A 19,954-nucleotide genomic window follows, 5' to 3' on the forward strand; every position below is an offset into this window, starting at 1 on the left:
ACACTGCGTCTCACTGGACAGGAGGCAGGACTGGGCTTCTGGCTCCTTCCCTAAGCTTCCCTGTCCTGCTTACACCCAGGTGGGGCCAAGCTGTGTGCCAGTCAGCAGGCGGTCGACACTGGCTATATGCTAAGTGCCCACCCAGCAACTTGCTCACTCCCTCTGAGCGTGAATGGGGGGGGAATTGCAAGTGCAAAAGCAAGAACACCCCCACACATCTGGATACAGACAGTTTTCAGAAGCAAAGAAACTAAAGGGAAAAAAAGCCAAAAACCACCCACTAGATGCACTCACCGTCTCCCACTGGTGGCCAGTGTCCGGCCAGCCTTTGAGCAACGGGTACTTGGGAAAATCCCCCTGTCCTGTCCTGTCCTGCCCTGCCCGCATTTTACTGCTCAGCATGACATTCTGTGATACGGAGGATCTCCTTGGTCACTCACGTTGGGTCAGCTATCCTGGCTGTGTCCTCAACCAACCTCTTGCCCACTCCCTGGCAGGCAAAAGGAGAAACAGAGAAATCGCGGATGCCGTGCTAGCATTCCTCAGCAATAGTTAAAGAACTTGGGTGCTATCAACACTGGCTTGGACAGACATCTGAAAAACAACAGCAGAAAACCTGCTAGGACAAAAATTAGCACCACCCCAGCCAGAGCCAGTGCACAGGCGCAGCACAGCACCACACCCCAGGCCGGCCACGCACCAAAACAAATGGCACAAGCGGCGAACACTGCTTGGAAGGCATGATGGAACATCACATAGGTGGAAAGAAGGAAGGAAGGGAGAATAAGAGCTGAGAAGAACAGGAAGAGAACTCAGAAGAGCGGGAGGGAGCCTTACCAGGCTGCGAGGAACTCAGCCACGTGGAGGACACGGTTGAGGAGGGAGAAGAAGCAGGCGATGGCAGCGGGCTGGTTTTGGCTGTGGAGGGCGCGGATGACTCCGATGCAGGCAACTCTGTTGGAGCGCTGGTCCTCAGGGAAGAGGGCCTGGGCCTTAGGGTCGTAGGCGTAGGTTTCGGGGTGGCGGCTGGGGCTGATGTGGAGGAGAGCGTGGAAGTGGTGGCAGGTGGCGGGCGGGTGCTGAGCGGGCTGCTGGGGGCAGGCGGAGAGCTGGGACCTGGAGAGGTGCTTGTCAGAGGGACCTCTGTGCTGCTAGCGGGGCTGGCCTCCCTGGAGACAGAGGTCTTGGAGGTGCTGCTGGCAGAGGTGGTGGCCGTTGTCTTCTGCGTGGTCAGAGGCGGCACAATGTGTGGCACGGTTGTCTTTTCGTGGGTGAAGGCTGCCGGGAGCAAAGCACAGGGCAGCTGAGGACGAGGTCAAGAGGGGAAGGTGGGCAGAACCCCGGTCTGGGGTGTCATGGTTTCAGCTGGCATAGAGTTGACTTTCTTACTACAGCTGACATAGTGCTTTGTGTTGGATTTGGGACGAAAACTGTGTTGGTAAAAGACTGAAGATTTGGTTGTTGCCTAGCAGTCCAGGCCCTTTCTGCTCCTCACAACACTCCGCCAGCCAGTAGTCTGGGAGTGCACAGAAAGCTGGGAGGAGACAAAGCCGACAGCTGACCCCAACTGACCAAAGGAATATTCTATACCATATGACATCATGCTCAGTGTCGAAAGCCGGGGGAAGAAGAAGGAGGGGGGAGACATTTGGAGTTACAGCCTTGGGCTTCCCTCGTAACGGTTACACGTGATGGAGCGCAGCTTTTCCTGGAGATGGCTGAACACACCTGCCTGCTATGGGGAGTAGTGAACGAAACCCTTGTTTTGCTTTGCTTGCGTGCGCAGCTTTTGCGTTACTTAGTAAACTGTCTTTATGTCAACCCATGAGTTTACTCACTTTTACCCTTCTGATTCTCTCCCCCATCCTGCTGGGGGGCAGGGAGTGAGCGAGTGGCTGCATGGTCCTCGTTGCCAGCCAGCTGGTGTTAAACCATGACACGGGGGCATGTGCAGGAAAGGCAGCGCTGTGCTGCACTGAGTCTTGCTGGGGGCAGAGAGGAGTGGGTCCCTGCCTCCTGCCCTCAGCCTCCCTATCCGGTTCCTCCCCCAAAAAGCGGGGACAAGGACAGCGCCTAAAGGGCGCCTTCCTTTATAGGGAAAAAATCAGGAGGGCCAAAGCCCAGCTAGAACTAAACCTGGCTTCTGTTGTCAAGGACAACAAAAAAAGTTTCTATAAATATATTAGCAATAAGAAGAGGACTAAGGATTATCTCTGTCCTCTAGTAGATGGGGCCGGCAACATAGTGAACAAGGAAGAGGAAAAGGCTGAGGTACTTAATGCAGTCTTTGCCTCAGTCTTCATCAGTAGGACCAGTTGTTCCCTGAGTACCCAGATCCCTGAGCTAGAAGACAGGGATGGGGAGCAGAATGAAGCCCCTGTAACCCAAAGGCAAACGGTGAGGGACCTGCTTCAGCACCTGGAGGTGCACAAATCTATGGGGCCGGATGGGATCCACCCAAGGGTATTGAAAGAGCTGGCGGAAGTGCTCGCCAGGCCACTTTGCATCATTTATGAACAGTCCTGGACAACCGGGGAGGTCCCAGCTGACTGGAGGTTAGCAAATGTGACACCCATCCACAAGAAGGGCCGGAAGGAGGATCCGGGGAACTACAGGCCAGTCAGTCTGACCTCAGTGCCTGGGAAGGTCATGGAACAGATCCTCCTCAGTGCCATTACACGGCACATGCAGGAGAACAGGGTGATCAGGCCCAGTCAGCATGGGTTTGTGAAGGGCAGGTCATGCCTATCAAACCGAATATCCTTCTATGATAAGGTGACCCACTTAGAGGATGAGGGAAAAGCTGTGGATGTTATCTACTTGGATTTTTGCAAAGCTTTTGACACTGTTTCCCACAGCATTCTCCTGGAGAAACTGGCTGCTCATGGCCTGGACAGGTGTACTCTTCGCTGGGTAAAAAAACTGGCTGGATGGCCGTGCCCAGAGAGTGGTGGTAAATGGAGTTAAATCCAGTTGGTGTCCGGTCACAAGTGGTGTCGGTGCTGGGGCCGGTTCTCTTTAATATCTTTATCAATGATCCGGATGAAGGGATAGAATGCACCCTCAGCAAGTTCGCAGATGACACTAAACTGGGCGGGCGTGTTGATCTGCTTGAGGGTAGGTTGGCTCTGCAGAGGGATCTGGACAGGCTGGACCGATGGGCTGAGACCAATGGTATGAGGTTCAACAAGGCCAAGTGCCGGGTCCTGCACTTGGGTCACAACAACCCCACGCAGCGCTACAGGATTGGGGCAGAGTGGCTCGAAAGCAGCCCGTCAGGAAAGGACCTGGGGGTGTTGGTTGACAGCCGGCTGAATATGAGCCAGCAGTGTGCCCAGGTGGCCAAGAAGGCCAACAGCATCCTAGCCTGTATCAGGAATAGTGTGGTGAGCCGGACTAGGGAAGTGATCATCCCCCTGTACTCGGCACTGGTGAGGCCCCATCTCGAGTACTGCGTTCAGTTTTGGGCCCCTTGCTACAAGTGGGACATTGAGGTGTTGGAGCGTGTCCAGAGAAGGGCTACAAAGCTGGTGAGGGGTCTGGAGGACAAACCTTATGAAGAACGACTGAGGGAGCTGGGGTTGTATAGCCTGGAGAAGAGGAGGCTGAGGGGAGACCTTATCACCCTCTACAACTACCTGAAAGGAGGTTGTAGAGAGATCGGGGCTGACATCTTCTCCCTGGTGACAAGTGATAGGATGAGAGGAAACGGGTTCAAGTTATGTCAGGGGAGGTTTAGATTGGATATTAGGAAACATTTTTTCACTGAAAAGGTTATTAAACATTGCAATAGGCTGCCCAGGGAGGTGGTGGATTCACCATCCCTGGAGGTGTCTAAACAACGGGTAGATGGGGCACTGAGGGACATGGTTTAGAAGTGGCTTTTGTCAGGGTAGGTTAAAGGTTGGACTTGATGATCTTAAAGGTCCCTTCCAACCTCAGCAATTCTATGATTCCAATGAGAGGAGTGGGTCCCTGCCTCCTGCCCTCAGCCTCCCTATCCGGTTCCTCCCCCAAAAAGCAGGGACAAGGACAGCGCCTAAAGGGTGCCTTCCCATGCGCAAGCAGCCTCTGCCTCTCCCTGGAAGAGGAGCCTCTCCAGATGCTGTGTCTCCCTCCAAGGAACAGGCACGGCATACCCTCTGCCCCCTCCCAGACTTGCAGGCCAGGCTCTGTTGGAGAAACCTGTGCCCGCGGCCATACCGAAGGCGGGCCATATCCAAAGGCAGGCCATACCAAAGTGCCGATGGCAAAGGCAAAGGAACAGAGGGCAAGTACTAAAACAACAGGCCAAGCAGCGTGCGCTGCTACTGCTAGGAAGGAAAAACGGAATGAAGGATGGGAGGGTGAGAGCTGGGAAGCACAGTCGGACTGGTAGGAAGGGCAGGAAGGAGCCTTACCGGGCTGCGAGGAACTCAGCCACGTGGAGGACACGGTTGAGGAGGGAGAAGAAGCAGGCGATGGCAGCGGGCTGGTTTTGGCTGTGGAGGGCGCGGATGACTCCGATGCAGGCAACTCTGTTGGAGCGCTGGTCCTCAGGGAAGAGGGCCTGGGCCTTAGGGTCGTAGGCGTAGGTTTCGGGGTGGCAGCTGGGGCTGATGTGGAGGAGAGCGTGGAAGTGGTGGCAGGTGGCGGGCGGGTGCTGAGCGGGCTGCTGGGGGCAGGCGGAGAGCTGGGACCTGGAGAGGTGCTTGTCAGAGGGACCTCTGTGCTGCTAGCGGGGCTGGCCTCTCTGGAGACAGAGGTCTTGGAGGTGCTGCTGGCAGAGGTGGTGGCCGTTGTCTTCTGCGTGGTCAGAGGCGGCACAATGTGTGGCACGGTTGTCTTTTCGTGGGTGAAGGCTGCCGGGAGCAAAGCACAGGGCAGCTGAGGACGAGGTCAAGAGGGGAAGGTGGGCAGAACCCCGGTCTGGGGTGTCATGGTTTCAGCTGGCATAGAGTTGACTTTCTTACTACAGCTGACATAGTGCTTTGTGTTGGATTTGGGACGAAAACTGTGTTGGTAAAAGACTGAAGATTTGGTTGTTGCCTAGCAGTCCAGGCCCTTTCTGCTCCTCACAACACTCCGCCAGCCAGTAGGCTGGGAGTGCACAGAAAGCTGGGAGGAGACAAAGCCGACAGCTGACCCCAACTGACCAAAGGAATATTCTATACCATATGACATCATGCTCAGTGTCGAAAGCCGGGGGAAGAAGAAGGAGGGGGGAGACATTTGGAGTTACAGCCTTGGGCTTCCCTCGTAACGGTTACACGTGATGGAGCGCAGCTTTTCCTGGAGATGGCTGAACACACCTGCCTGCTATGGGGAGTAGTGAACGAAACCCTTGTTTTGCTTTGCTTGCGTGCGCAGCTTTTGCGTTACTTAGTAAACTGTCTTTATGTCAACCCATGAGTTTACTCACTTTTACCCTTCTGATTCTCTCCCCCATCCTGCTGGGGGGCAGGGAGTGAGCGAGTGGCTGCATGGTCCTCGTTGCCAGCCAGCTGGTGTTAAACCATGACACGGGGGCATGTGCAGGAAAGGCAGCGCTGTGCTGCACTGAGTCTTGCTGGGGGCAGAGAGGAGTGGGTCCCTGCCTCCTGCCCTCAGCCTCCCTATCCGGTTCCTCCCCCAAAAAGCGGGGACAAGGACAGCGCCTAAAGGGCGCCTTCCTTTATAGGGAAAAAATCAGGAGGGCCAAAGCCCAGCTAGAACTAAACCTGGCTTCTGTTGTCAAGGACAACAAAAAAAGTTTCTATAAATATATTAGCAATAAGAAGAGGACTAAGGATTATCTCTGTCCTCTAGTAGATGGGGCCGGCAACATAGTGAACAAGGAAGAGGAAAAGGCTGAGGTACTTAATGCAGTCTTTGCCTCAGTCTTCATCAGTAGGACCAGTTGTTCCCTGAGTACCCAGATCCCTGAGCTAGAAGACAGGGATGGGGAGCAGAATGAAGCCCCTGTAACCCAAAGGCAAACGGTGAGGGACCTGCTTCAGCACCTGGAGGTGCACAAATCTATGGGGCCGGATGGGATCCACCCAAGGGTATTGAAAGAGCTGGCGGAAGTGCTCGCCAGGCCACTTTGCATCATTTATGAACAGTCCTGGACAACCGGGGAGGTCCCAGCTGACTGGAGGTTAGCAAATGTGACACCCATCCACAAGAAGGGCCGGAAGGAGGATCCGGGGAACTACAGGCCAATCAGTCTGACCTCAGTGCCTGGGAAGGTCATGGAACAGATCCTCCTCAGTGCCATTACACGGCACATGCAGGAGAACAGGGTGATCAGGCCCAGTCAGCATGGGTTTGTGAAGGGCAGGTCATGCCTATCAAACCGAATATCCTTCTATGATAAGGTGACCCACTTAGAGGATGAGGGAAAAGCTGTGGATGTTATCTACTTGGATTTTTGCAAAGCTTTTGACACTGTTTCCCACAGCATTCTCCTGGAGAAACTGGCTGCTCATGGCCTGGACAGGTGTACTCTTTGCTGGGTAAAAAAACTGGCTGGATGGCCGTGCCCAGAGAGTGGTGGTAAATGGAGTTAAATCCAGTTGGTGTCCGGTCACAAGTGGTGTCGGTGCTGGGGCCGGTTCTCTTTAATATCTTTATCAATGATCCGGATGAAGGGATAGAATTCACCCTCAGCAAGTTCGCAGATGACACTAAACTGGGCGGGCGTGTTGATCTGCTTGAGGGTAGGTTGGCTCTGCAGAGGGATCTGGACAGGCTGGACCGATGGGCTGAGACCAATGGTATGAGGTTCAACAAGGCCAAGTGCCGGGTCCTGCACTTGGGTCACAACAACCCCACGCAGCGCTACAGGATTGGGGCAGAGTGGCTCGAAAGCAGCCCGTCAGGAAAGGACCTGGGGGTGTTGGTTGACAGCCGGCTGAATATGAGCCAGCAGTGTGCCCAGGTGGCCAAGAAGGCCAACAGCATCCTAGCCTGTATCAGGAATAGTGTGGTGAGCCGGACTAGGGAAGTGATCATCCCCCTGTACTCGGCACTGGTGAGGCCCCATCTCGAGTACTGCGTTCAGTTTTGGGCCCCTTGCTACAAGTGGGACATTGAGGTGTTGGAGCGTGTCCAGAGAAGGGCTACAAAGCTGGTGAGGGGTCTGGAGGACAAACCTTATGAAGAACGACTGAGGGAGCTGGGGTTGTATAGCCTGGAGAAGAGGAGGCTGAGGGGAGACCTTATCACCCTCTACAACTACCTGAAAGGAGGTTGTAGAGAGATCGGGGCTGACATCTTCTCCCTGGTGACAAGTGATAGGATGAGAGGAAACGGGTTCAAGTTATGTCAGGGGAGGTTTAGATTGGATATTAGGAAACATTTTTTCACTGAAAAGGTTATTAAACATTGCAATAGGCTGCCCAGGGAGGTGGTGGATTCACCATCCCTGGAGGTGTCTAAACAACGGGTAGATGGGGCACTGAGGGACATGGTTTAGAAGTGGCTTTTGTCAGGGTAGGTTAAAGGTTGGACTTGATGATCTTAAAGGTCCCTTCCAACCTCAGCAATTCTATGATTCCAATGAGAGGAGTGGGTCCCTGCCTCCTGCCCTCAGCCTCCCTATCCGGTTCCTCCCCCAAAAAGCAGGGACAAGGACAGCGCCTAAAGGGTGCCTTCCCATGCGCAAGCAGCCTCTGCCTCTCCCTGGAAGAGGAGCCTCTCCAGATGCTGTGTCTCCCTCCAAGGAACAGGCACGGCATACCCTCTGCCCCCTCCCAGACTTGCAGGCCAGGCTCTGTTGGAGAAACCTGTGCCCGCGGCCATACCGAAGGCGGGCCATATCCAAAGGCAGGCCATACCAAAGTGCCGATGGCAAAGGCAAAGGAACAGAGGGCAAGTACTAAAACAACAGGCCAAGCAGCGTGCGCTGCTACTGCTAGGAAGGAAAAACGGAATGAAGGATGGGAGGGTGAGAGCTGGGAAGCACAGTCGGACTGGTAGGAAGGGCAGGAAGGAGCCTTACCGGGCTGCGAGGAACTCAGCCACGTGGAGGACACGGTTGAGGAGGGAGAAGAAGCAGGCGATGGCAGCGGGCTGGTTTTGGCTGTGGAGGGCGCGGATGACTCCGATGCAGGCAACTCTGTTGGAGCGCTGGTCCTCAGGGAAGAGGGCCTGGGCCTTAGGGTCGTAGGCGTAGGTTTCGGGGCGGCGGCTGGGGCTGATGTGGAGGAGAGCGTGGAAGTGGTGGCAGGTGGCGGGCGGGTGCTGAGCGGGCTGCTGGGGGCAGGCGGAGAGCTGGGACCTGGAGAGGTGCTTGTCAGAGGGACCTCTGTGCTGCTAGCGGGGCTGGCCTCCCTGGAGACAGAGGTCTTGGAGGTGCTGCTGGCAGAGGTGGTGGCCGTTGTCTTCTGCGTGGTCAGAGGCGGCACAATGTGTGGCACGGTTGTCTTTTCGTGGGTGAAGGCTGCCGGGAGCAAAGCACAGGGCAGCTGAGGACGAGGTCAAGAGGGGAAGGTGGGCAGAACCCCGGTCTGGGGTGTCATGGTTTCAGCTGGCATAGAGTTGACTTTCTTACTACAGCTGACATAGTGCTTTGTGTTGGATTTGGGACGAAAACTGTGTTGGTAAAAGACTGAAGATTTGGTTGTTGCCTAGCAGTCCAGGCCCTTTCTGCTCCTCACAACACTCCGCCAGCCAGTAGGCTGGGAGTGCACAGAAAGCTGGGAGGAGACAAAGCCGACAGCTGACCCCAACTGACCAAAGGAATATTCTATACCATATGACATCATGCTCAGTGTCGAAAGCCGGGGGAAGAAGAAGGAGGGGGGAGACATTTGGAGTTACAGCCTTGGGCTTCCCTCGTAACGGTTACACGTGATGGAGCGCAGCTTTTCCTGGAGATGGCTGAACACACCTGCCTGCTATGGGGAGTAGTGAACGAAACCCTTGTTTTGCTTTGCTTGCGTGCGCAGCTTTTGCGTTACTTAGTAAACTGTCTTTATGTCAACCCATGAGTTTACTCACTTTTACCCTTCTGATTCTCTCCCCCATCCTGCTGGGGGGCAGGGAGTGAGCGAGTGGCTGCATGGTCCTCGTTGCCAGCCAGCTGGTGTTAAACCATGACACGGGGGCATGTGCAGGAAAGGCAGCGCTGTGCTGCACTGAGTCTTGCTGGGGGCAGAGAGGAGTGGGTCCCTGCCTCCTGCCCTCAGCCTCCCTATCCGGTTCCTCCCCCAAAAAGCGGGGACAAGGACAGCGCCTAAAGGGCGCCTTCCTTTATAGGGAAAAAATCAGGAGGGCCAAAGCCCAGCTAGAACTAAACCTGGCTTCTGTTGTCAAGGACAACAAAAAAAGTTTCTATAAATATATTAGCAATAAGAAGAGGACTAAGGATTATCTCTGTCCTCTAGTAGATGGGGCCGGCAACATAGTGAACAAGGAAGAGGAAAAGGCTGAGGTACTTAATGCAGTCTTTGCCTCAGTCTTCATCAGTAGGACCAGTTGTTCCCTGAGTACCCAGATCCCTGAGCTAGAAGACAGGGATGGGGAGCAGAATGAAGCCCCTGTAACCCAAAGGCAAACGGTGAGGGACCTGCTTCAGCACCTGGAGGTGCACAAATCTATGGGGCCGGATGGGATCCACCCAAGGGTATTGAAAGAGCTGGCGGAAGTGCTCGCCAGGCCACTTTGCATCATTTATGAACAGTCCTGGACAACCGGGGAGGTCCCAGCTGACTGGAGGTTAGCAAATGTGACACCCATCCACAAGAAGGGCCGGAAGGAGGATCCGGGGAACTACAGGCCAATCAGTCTGACCTCAGTGCCTGGGAAGGTCATGGAACAGATCCTCCTCAGTGCCATTACACGGCACATGCAGGAGAACAGGGTGATCAGGCCCAGTCAGCATGGGTTTGTGAAGGGCAGGTCATGCCTATCAAACCGAATATCCTTCTATGATAAGGTGACCCACTTAGAGGATGAGGGAAAAGCTGTGGATGTTATCTACTTGGATTTTTGCAAAGCTTTTGACACTGTTTCCCACAGCATTCTCCTGGAGAAACTGGCTGCTCATGGCCTGGACAGGTGTACTCTTTGCTGGGTAAAAAAACTGGCTGGATGGCCGTGCCCAGAGAGTGGTGGTAAATGGAGTTAAATCCAGTTGGTGTCCGGTCACAAGTGGTGTCGGTGCTGGGGCCGGTTCTCTTTAATATCTTTATCAATGATCCGGATGAAGGGATAGAATTCACCCTCAGCAAGTTCGCAGATGACACTAAACTGGGCGGGCGTGTTGATCTGCTTGAGGGTAGGTTGGCTCTGCAGAGGGATCTGGACAGGCTGGACCGATGGGCTGAGACCAATGGTATGAGGTTCAACAAGGCCAAGTGCCGGGTCCTGCACTTGGGTCACAACAACCCCACGCAGCGCTACAGGATTGGGGCAGAGTGGCTCGAAAGCAGCCCGTCAGGAAAGGACCTGGGGGTGTTGGTTGACAGCCGGCTGAATATGAGCCAGCAGTGTGCCCAGGTGGCCAAGAAGGCCAACAGCATCCTAGCCTGTATCAGGAATAGTGTGGTGAGCCGGACTAGGGAAGTGATCATCCCCCTGTACTCGGCACTGGTGAGGCCCCATCTCGAGTACTGCGTTCAGTTTTGGGCCCCTTGCTACAAGTGGGACATTGAGGTGTCGGAGCGTGTCCAGAGAAGGGCTACAAAGCTGGTGAGGGGTCTGGAGGACAAACCTTATGAAGAACGACTGAGGGAGCTGGGGTTGTATAGCCTGGAGAAGAGGAGGCTGAGGGGAGACCTTTCACCCTCTACAACTACCTGAAAGGAGGTTGTAGAGAGATCGGGGCTGACATCTTCTCCCTGGTGACAAGTGATAGGATGAGAGGAAACGGGTTCAAGTTATGTCAGGGGAGGTTTAGATTGGATATTAGGAAACATTTTTTCACTGAAAAGGTTATTAAACATTGCAATAGGCTGCCCAGGGAGGTGGTGGATTCACCATCCCTGGAGGTGTCTAAACAACGGGTAGATGGGGCACTGAGGGACATGGTTTAGAAGTGGCTTTTGTCAGGGTAGGTTAAAGGTTGGACTTGATGATCTTAAAGGTCCCTTCCAACCTCAGCAATTCTATGATTCCAATGAGAGGAGTGGGTCCCTGCCTCCTGCCCTCAGCCTCCCTATCCGGTTCCTCCCCCAAAAAGCAGGGACAAGGACAGCGCCTAAAGGGTGCCTTCCCATGCGCAAGCAGCCTCTGCCTCTCCCTGGAAGAGGAGCCTCTCCAGATGCTGTGTCTCCCTCCAAGGAACAGGCACGGCATACCCTCTGCCCCCTCCCAGACTTGCAGGCCAGGCTCTGTTGGAGAAACCTGTGCCCGCGGCCATACCGAAGGCGGGCCATATCCAAAGGCAGGCCATACCAAAGTGCCGATGGCAAAGGCAAAGGAACAGAGGGCAAGTACTAAAACAACAGGCCAAGCAGCGTGCGCTGCTACTGCTAGGAAGGAAAAACGGAATGAAGGATGGGAGGGTGAGAGCTGGGAAGCACAGTCGGACTGGTAGGAAGGGCAGGAAGGAGCCTTACCGGGCTGCGAGGAACTCAGCCACGTGGAGGACACGGTTGAGGAGGGAGAAGAAGCAGGCGATGGCAGCGGGCTGGTTTTGGCTGTGGAGGGCGCGGATGACTCCGATGCAGGCAACTCTGTTGGAGCGCTGGTCCTCAGGGAAGAGGGCCTGGGCCTTAGGGTCGTAGGCGTAGGTTTCGGGGTGGCGGCTGGGGCTGATGTGGAGGAGAGCGTGGAAGTGGTGGCAGGTGGCGGGCGGGTGCTGAGCGGGCTGCTGGGGGCAGGCGGAGAGCTGGGACCTGGAGAGGTGCTTGTCAGAGGGACCTCTGTGCTGCTAGCGGGGCTGGCCTCCCTGGAGACAGAGGTCTTGGAGGTGCTGCTGGCAGAGGTGGTGGCCGTTGTCTTCTGCGTGGTCAGAGGCGGCACAATGTGTGGCACGGTTGTCTTTTCGTGGGTGAAGGCTGCCGGGAGCAAAGCACAGGGCAGCTGAGGACGAGGTCAAGAGGGGAAGGTGGGCAGAACCCCGGTCTGGGGTGTCATGGTTTCAGCTGGCATAGAGTTGACTTTCTTACTACAGCTGACATAGTGCTTTGTGTTGGATTTGGGACGAAAACTGTGTTGGTAAAAGACTGAAGATTTGGTTGTTGCCTAGCAGTCCAGGCCCTTTCTGCTCCTCACAACACTCCGCCAGCCAGTAGGCTGGGAGTGCACAGAAAGCTGGGAGGAGACAAAGCCGACAGCTGACCCCAACTGACCAAAGGAATATTCTATACCATATGACATCATGCTCAGTGTCGAAAGCCGGGGGAAGAAGAAGGAGGGGGGAGACATTTGGAGTTACAGCCTTGGGCTTCCCTCGTAACGGTTACACGTGATGGAGCGCAGCTTTTCCTGGAGATGGCTGAACACACCTGCCTGCTATGGGGAGTAGTGAACGAAACCCTTGTTTTGCTTTGCTTGCGTGCGCAGCTTTTGCGTTACTTAGTAAACTGTCTTTATGTCAACCCATGAGTTTACTCACTTTTACCCTTCTGATTCTCTCCCCCATCCTGCTGGGGGGCAGGGAGTGAGCGAGTGGCTGCATGGTCCTCGTTGCCAGCCAGCTGGTGTTAAACCATGACACGGGGGCATGTGCAGGAAAGGCAGCGCTGTGCTGCACTGAGTCTTGCTGGGGGCAGAGAGGAGTGGGTCCCTGCCTCCTGCCCTCAGCCTCCCTATCCGGTTCCTCCCCCAAAAAGCGGGGACAAGGACAGCGCCTAAAGGGCGCCTTCCTTTATAGGGAAAAAATCAGGAGGGCCAAAGCCCAGCTAGAACTAAACCTGGCTTCTGTTGTCAAGGACAACAAAAAAAGTTTCTATAAATATATTAGCAATAAGAAGAGGACTAAGGATTATCTCTGTCCTCTAGTAGATGGGGCCGGCAACATAGTGAACAAGGAAGAGGAAAAGGCTGAGGTACTTAATGCAGTCTTTGCCTCAGTCTTCATCAGTAGGACCAGTTGTTCCCTGAGTACCCAGATCCCTGAGCTAGAAGACAGGGATGGGGAGCAGAATGAAGCCCCTGTAACCCAAAGGCAAACGGTGAGGGACCTGCTTCAGCACCTGGAGGTGCACAAATCTATGGGGCCGGATGGGATCCACCCAAGGGTATTGAAAGAGCTGGCGGAAGTGCTCGCCAGGCCACTTTGCATCATTTATGAACAGTCCTGGACAACCGGGGAGGTCCCAGCTGACTGGAGGTTAGCAAATGTGACACCCATCCACAAGAAGGGCCGGAAGGAGGATCCGGGGAACTACAGGCCAATCAGTCTGACCTCAGTGCCTGGGAAGGTCATGGAACAGATCCTCCTCAGTGCCATTACACGGCACATGCAGGAGAACAGGGTGATCAGGCCCAGTCAGCATGGGTTTGTGAAGGGCAGGTCATGCCTATCAAACCGAATATCCTTCTATGATAAGGTGACCCACTTAGAGGATGAGGGAAAAGCTGTGGATGTTATCTACTTGGATTTTTGCAAAGCTTTTGACACTGTTTCCCACAGCATTCTCCTGGAGAAACTGGCTGCTCATGGCCTGGACAGGTGTACTCTTTGCTGGGTAAAAAAACTGGCTGGATGGCCGTGCCCAGAGAGTGGTGGTAAATGGAGTTAAATCCAGTTGGTGTCCGGTCACAAGTGGTGTCGGTGCTGGGGCCGGTTCTCTTTAATATCTTTATCAATGATCCGGATGAAGGGATAGAATTCACCCTCAGCAAGTTCGCAGATGACACTAAACTGGGCGGGCGTGTTGATCTGCTTGAGGGTAGGTTGGCTCTGCAGAGGGATCTGGACAGGCTGGACCGATGGGCTGAGACCAATGGTATGAGGTTCAACAAGGCCAAGTGCCGGGTCCTGCACTTGGGTCACAACAACCCCACGCAGCGCTACAGGATTGGGGCAGAGTGGCTCGAAAGCAGCCCGTCAGGAAAGGACCTGGGGGTGTTGGTTGACAGCCGGCTGAATATGAGCCAGCAGTGTGCCCAGGTGGCCAAGAAGGCCAACAGCATCCTAGCCTGTATCAGGAATAGTGTGGTGAGCCGGACTAGGGAAGTGATCATCCCCCTGTACTCGGCACTGGTGAGGCCCCACCTCGAGTACTGCGTTCAGTTTTGGGCCCCTTGCTACAAGTGGGACATTGAGGTGTCGGAGCGTGTCCAGAGAAGGGCTACAAAGCTGGTGAGGGGTCTGGAGGACAAACCTTATGAAGAACGACTGAGGGAGCTGGGGTTGTATAGCCTGGAGAAGAGGAGGCTGAGGGGAGACCTTTCACCCTCTACAACTACCTGAAAGGAGGTTGTAGAGAGATCGGGGCTGACATCTTCTCCCTGGTGACAAGTGATAGGATGAGAGGAAACGGGTTCAAGTTATGTCAGGGGAGGTTTAGATTGGATATTAGGAAACATTTTTTCACTGAAAAGGTTATTAAACATTGCAATAGGCTGCCCAGGGAGGTGGTGGATTCACCATCCCTGGAGGTGTCTAAACAACGGGTAGATGGGGCACTGAGGGACATGGTTTAGAAGTGGCTTTTGTCAGGGTAGGTTAAAGGTTGGACTTGATGATCTTAAAGGTCCCTTCCAACCTCAGCAATTCTATGATTCTATGATTCCAATGAGAGGAGTGGGTCCCTGCCTCCTGCCCTCAGCCTCCCTATCCGGTTCCTCCCCCAAAAAGCAGGGACAAGGACAGCGCCTAAAGGGTGCCTTCCCATGCGCAAGCAGCCTCTGCCTCTCCCTGGAAGAGGAGCCTCTCCAGATGCTGTGTCTCCCTCCAAGGAACAGGCACGGCATACCCTCTGCCCCCTCCCAGACTTGCAGGCCAGGCTCTGTTGGAGAAACCTGTGCCCGCGGCCATACCGAAGGCGGGCCATATCCAAAGGCAGGCCATACCAAAGTGCCGATGGCAAAGGCAAAGGAACAGAGGGCAAGTACTAAAACAACAGGCCAAGCAGCGTGCGCTGCTACTGCTAGGAAGGAAAAACGGAATGAAGGATGGGAGGGTGAGAGCTGGGAAGCACAGTCGGACTGGTAGGAAGGGCAGGAAGGAGCCTTACCGGGCTGCGAGGAACTCAGCCACGTGGAGGACACGGTTGAGGAGGGAGAAGAAGCAGGCGATGGCAGCGGGCTGGTTTTGGCTGTGGAGGGCGCGGATGACTCCGATGCAGGCAACTCTGTTGGAGCGCTGGTCCTCAGGGAAGAGGGCCTGGGCCTTAGGGTCGTAGGCGTAGGTTTCGGGGTGGCGGCTTGGGCTGATGTGGAGGAGAGCGTGGAAGTGGTGGCAGGTGGCGGGCGGGTGCTGAGCGGGCTGCTGGGGGCAGGCGGAGAGCTGGGACCTGGAGAGGTGCTTGTCAGAGGGACCTCTGTGCTGCTAGCGGGGCTGGCCTCTCTGGAGACAGAGGTCTTGGAGGTGCTGCTGGCAGAGGTGGTGGCCGTTGTCTTCTGCGTGGTCAGAGGCGGCACAGTGTGTGGCACGGTTGTCTTTTCGTGGGTGAAGGCTGCCGGGTGGAAAGCACAGGTTGAGCGAGAGTGGCAGACCAAGAGGGAAAGAGGTAAAGGAGCAGGGCAGAAGCCCTGGGCTGGGGCCTCAGGCAAGAAAAGCAGCCTGCTATCACACTGCGTCTCACTGGACAGGAGGCAGGACTGGGCTTCTGGCTCCTTCCCTAAGCTTCCCTGTCCTGCTTACACCCAGGTGGGGCCAAGCTGTGTGCCAGTCAGCAGGCGGTCGACACTGGCTATATGCTAAGTGCCCACCCAGCAACTTGCTCACTCCCTCTGAGCGTGAATGGGGGGGGAATTGCAAGTGCAAAAGCAAAAACACCCCCACACATCTGGATACAGACAGTTTTCAGAAGCAAAGAAACTAAAGGGAAAAAAAGCCAAAAACCACCCACTAGATGCACTCACCGTCTCCCACTGGTGGCCAGTGTCCGGCCAGCCTTTGAGCAACGGGTACTAGGGAAAATCCCCCTGTCCTGTCCTGCCCTGCCCTGCCCGCATTTTACTGCTCAGCATGACATTCTGTGATACGGAGGATCTCCTTGGTCACTCACGTTGGGTCAGCTATCCTGGCTGTGTCCTCAACCAACCTCTTGCCCACTCCCTGGCAGGCAAAAGGAGAAACAGAGAAATCGGGGATGCCGTGCTAGCATTCCTCAGCAACAGTTAAAGAACTTGGGTGCTATCAACACTGGCTTGGACAGACATCTGAAAAACAACACCAGAAAACCTGCTAGGACAAAAATTAGCACCACCCCAGCCAGAGCCAGTGCACAGGCGCAGCACAGCACCACACCCCGGGCCGGCCATGCACCAAAACAAATGGCACAAGCGGCGAACACTGCTTGGAAGAATGATGGAACATCACATAGGTGGAAAGAAGGAAGGAAGGGAGAATAAGAGCTGAGAAGAACAGGAAGAGAACTCAGAAGAGCGGGAGGGAGCCTTACCGGGCTGCGAGGAACTCAGCCACGTGGAGGACATGGTTGAGGAGGGAGAAGAAGCAGGCGATGGCAGCGGGCTGGTTTTGGCTGTGGAGGGCGCGGATGACTCCGATGCAGGCAACTCTGTTGGAGCGCTGGTCCTCAGGGAAGAGGGCCTGGGCCTTAGGGTCGTAGGCGTAGGTTTCGGGGTGGCGGCTGGGGCTGATGTGGAGGAGAGTGTGGAAGTGGTGGCAGGTGGCGGGCGGGTGCTGAGCGGGCTGCTGGGGGCAGGCGGAGAGCTGGGACCTGGAGAGGTGCTTGTCAGAGGGACCTCTGTGCTGCTAGCGGGGCTGGCCTCTCTGGAGACAGAGGTCTTGGAGGTGCTGCTGGCAGAGGTGGTGGCCGTTGTCTTCTGCGTGGTCAGAGGCGGCACAATGTGTGGCACGGTTGTCTTTTCGTGGGTGAAGGCTGCCGGGAGCAAAGCACAGGGCAGCTGAGGACGAGGTCAAGAGGGAAAGGTGGGCAGAACCCCGGTCTGGGGTGTCATGGTTTCAGCTGGCATAGAGTTGACTTTCTTACTACAGCTGACATAGTGCTTTGTGTTGGATTTGGGACGAAAACTGTGTTGGTAAAAGACTGAAGATTTGGTTGTTGCCTAGCAGTCAAGGCCCTTTCTGCTCCTCACAACACTCCGCCAGCCAGTAGGCTGGGAGCGCACAGAAAGCTGGGAGGAGACAAAGCCGACAGCTGACCCCAACTGACCAAAGGAATATTCTATACCATATGACATCATGCTCAGTGTCGAAAGCCGGGGGAAGAAGAAGGAGGGGGGAGACATTTGGAATTACAGCCTTGGGCTTCCCTCGTAACGGTTACACATGATGGAGCGCAGCTTTTCCTGGAGATGGCTGAACACACCTGCCTGCTATGGGGAGTAGTGAACGAAACCCTTGTTTTGCTTTGCTTGCGTACGCAGCTTTTGCGTTACTTAGTAAACTGTCTTTATGTCAACCCATGAGTTTACTCACTTTTACCGTTCTGATTCTCTCCCCCATCCTGCTGGGGGGCAGGGAGTGAGCGAGTGGCTGCATGGTCCTCGTTGCCAGCCAGCTGGTGTTAAACCATGACACGGGGGCATGTGCAGGAAAGGCAGCGCTGTGCTGCACTGAGTCTTGCTGGGGGCAGAGAGGAGTGGGTCCCTGCCTCCTGCCCTCAGCCTCCCTATCCGGTTCCTCCCCCAAAAAGCGGGGACAAGGACAGCGCCTAACGGGTGCCTTCCCATGCGCAAGCAGCCTCTGCCTCTCCCTGGAAGAGGAGCCTCTCCAGATGGTGTGTCTCCCTCCAAGGAACAGGCACGGCATACCCTCTGCCCCCTCCCAGACTTGCAGGCCAGGCTCTGTTGGAGAAACCTGTGCCCGCGGCCATACCGAAGGCGGGCCATATCCAAAGGCAGGCCATACCAAAGTGCCGACGCCAAAGGCAAAGGAACGGAGGGCAAGTACTAAAACAACAGGCCAAGCGGCGTGCGCTGCCGCTGCTAGGAAGGAAAAACGGAATGAAGGATGGGAGGGTGAGAGCTGGGAAGCACAGTCGGACTGGTAGGAAGGGCAGGAGGGAGCCTTACCGGGCTGCGAGGAACTCAGCCACGTGGAGGATACGGTTGAGGAGGGAGAAGAAGCAGGCGATGGCAGCGGGCTGGTTTTGGCTGTGAAGGGCGCGGATGACTCCGATGCAGGCAACTCTGTTGGAGCGCTGGTCCTCAGGGAAGAGGGCCTGGGCCTTAGGGTCGTAGGTGTAGGTTTCGGGGTGGCAGCTGGGGCTGATGTGGAGGAGAGCGTGGAAGTGGTGGCAGGTGGCGGGCGGGTGCTGAGCGGGCTGCTGGGGGCAGGCGGAGAGCTGGGACCTGGAGAGGTGCTTGTCAGAGGGACCTCTGTGCTGCTAGCGGGGCTGGCCTCTCTGGAGACAGAGGTCTTGGAGGTGCTGCTGGCAGAGGTGGTGGCCGTTGTCTTCTGCGTGGTCAGAGGCGGCACAGTGTGTGGCACGGTTGTCTTTTCGTGGGTGAAGGCTGCCGGGTGGAAAGCACAGGTTGAGCGAGAGTGGCAGACCAAGAGGGAAAGAGGTAAAGGAGCAGGGCAGAAGCCCTGGGCTGGGGCCTCAGGGAAGAAAAGCAGCCTGCTATCACACTGCGTCTCACTGGACAGGAGGCAGGACTGGGCTTCTGGCTCCTTCCCTAAGCTTCCCTGTCCTGCTTACACCCAGGTGGGGCCAAGCTGTGTGCCAGTCAGCAGGCGGTCGACACTGGCTATATGCTAAGTGCCCACCCAGCAACTTGCTCACTCCCTCTGAGCGTGAATGGGGGGGGAATTGCAAGTGCAAAAGCAAAAACACCCCCACACATCTGGATACAGACAGTTTTCAGAAGCAAAGAAACTAAAGGGAAAAAAAGCCAAAAACCACCCACTAGATGCACTCACTGTCTCCCACTGGTGGCCAGTGTCCGGCCAGCCTTTGAGCAACGGGTACTAGGGAAAATCCCCCTGTCCTGTCCTGCCCTGCCCTGCCCGCATTTTACTGCTCAGCAGGACATTCTGTGATACGGAGGATCTCCTTGGTCACTCACGTTGGGTCAGCTATCCTGGCTGTGTCCTCAACCAACCTCTTGCCCACTCCCTGGCAGGCAAAAGGAGAAACAGAGAAATCGGGGATGCCGTGCTAGCATTCCTCAGCAACAGTTAAAGAACTTGGGTGCTATCAACACTGGCTTGGACAGACATCTGAAAAACAACACCAGAAAACCTGCTAGGACAAAAATTAGCACCACCCCAGCCAGAGCCAGTGCACAGGCGCAGCACAGCACCACACCCCGGGCCGGCCACGCACCAAAACAAATGGCACAAGCGGCGAACACTGCTTGGAAGAATGATGGAACATCACATAGGTGGAAAGAAGGAAGGAAGGGAGAATAAGAGCTGAGAAGAACAGGAAGAGAACTCAGAAGAGCGGGAGGGAGCCTTACCAGGCTGCGAGGAACTCAGCCACGTGGAGGACATGGTTGAGGAGGGAGAAGAAGCAGGCGATGGCAGCGGGCTGGTTTTGGCTGTGGAGGGCGCGGATGACTCCGATGCAGGCAACTCTGTTGGAGCGCTGGTCCTCAGGGAAGAGGGCCTGGGCCTTAGGGTCGTAGGCGTAGGTTTCGGGGTGGCGGCTGGGGCTGATGTGGAGGAGAGTGTGGAAGTGGTGGCAGGTGGCGGGCGGGTGCTGAGCGGGCTGCTGGGGGCAGGCGGAGAGCTGGGACCTGGAGAGGTGCTTGTCAGAGGGACCTCTGTGCTGCTAGCGGGGCTGGCCTCTCTGGAGACAGAGGTCTTGGAGGTGCTGCTGGCAGAGGTGGTGGCCGTTGTCTTCTGCGTGGTCAGAGGCGGCACAATGTGTGGCACGGTTGTCTTTTCGTGGGTGAAGGCTGCCGGGAGCAAAGCACAGGGCAGCTGAGGACGAGG

General features: G+C 55.7%; 1 protein-coding gene across 1 annotated transcript in view; it reads right to left on the minus strand.

Annotated features, from left to right (window-relative positions):
- Positions 1–467: 467 nt before the first annotated feature.
- The window catches only part of MUC6 (mucin 6, oligomeric mucus/gel-forming), a 55,934-nt gene continuing 36,447 nt past the window's right edge, over positions 468–19,954 (minus strand). The window contains exons 34-42 of the mRNA XM_074586819.1: positions 19,477–19,917; positions 18,085–18,525; positions 16,488–16,928; positions 15,096–15,536; positions 11,526–11,966; positions 7,964–8,404; positions 4,401–4,841; positions 838–1,278; positions 468–490 (exon numbers count right to left, since the gene is read on the minus strand). Of these exons, the coding sequence (XP_074442920.1) occupies positions 468–490; positions 838–1,278; positions 4,401–4,841; positions 7,964–8,404; positions 11,526–11,966; positions 15,096–15,536; positions 16,488–16,928; positions 18,085–18,525; positions 19,477–19,917 (3,551 nt within the window). The remainder of the gene's footprint in view (positions 491–837; positions 1,279–4,400; positions 4,842–7,963; positions 8,405–11,525; positions 11,967–15,095; positions 15,537–16,487; positions 16,929–18,084; positions 18,526–19,476; positions 19,918–19,954) is intronic.

The sequence above is a fragment of the Larus michahellis genome, chromosome 4 (genome assembly GCF_964199755.1).
Source record: "Larus michahellis chromosome 4, bLarMic1.1, whole genome shotgun sequence".
NCBI lineage: Eukaryota > Metazoa > Chordata > Aves > Charadriiformes > Laridae > Larus > Larus michahellis.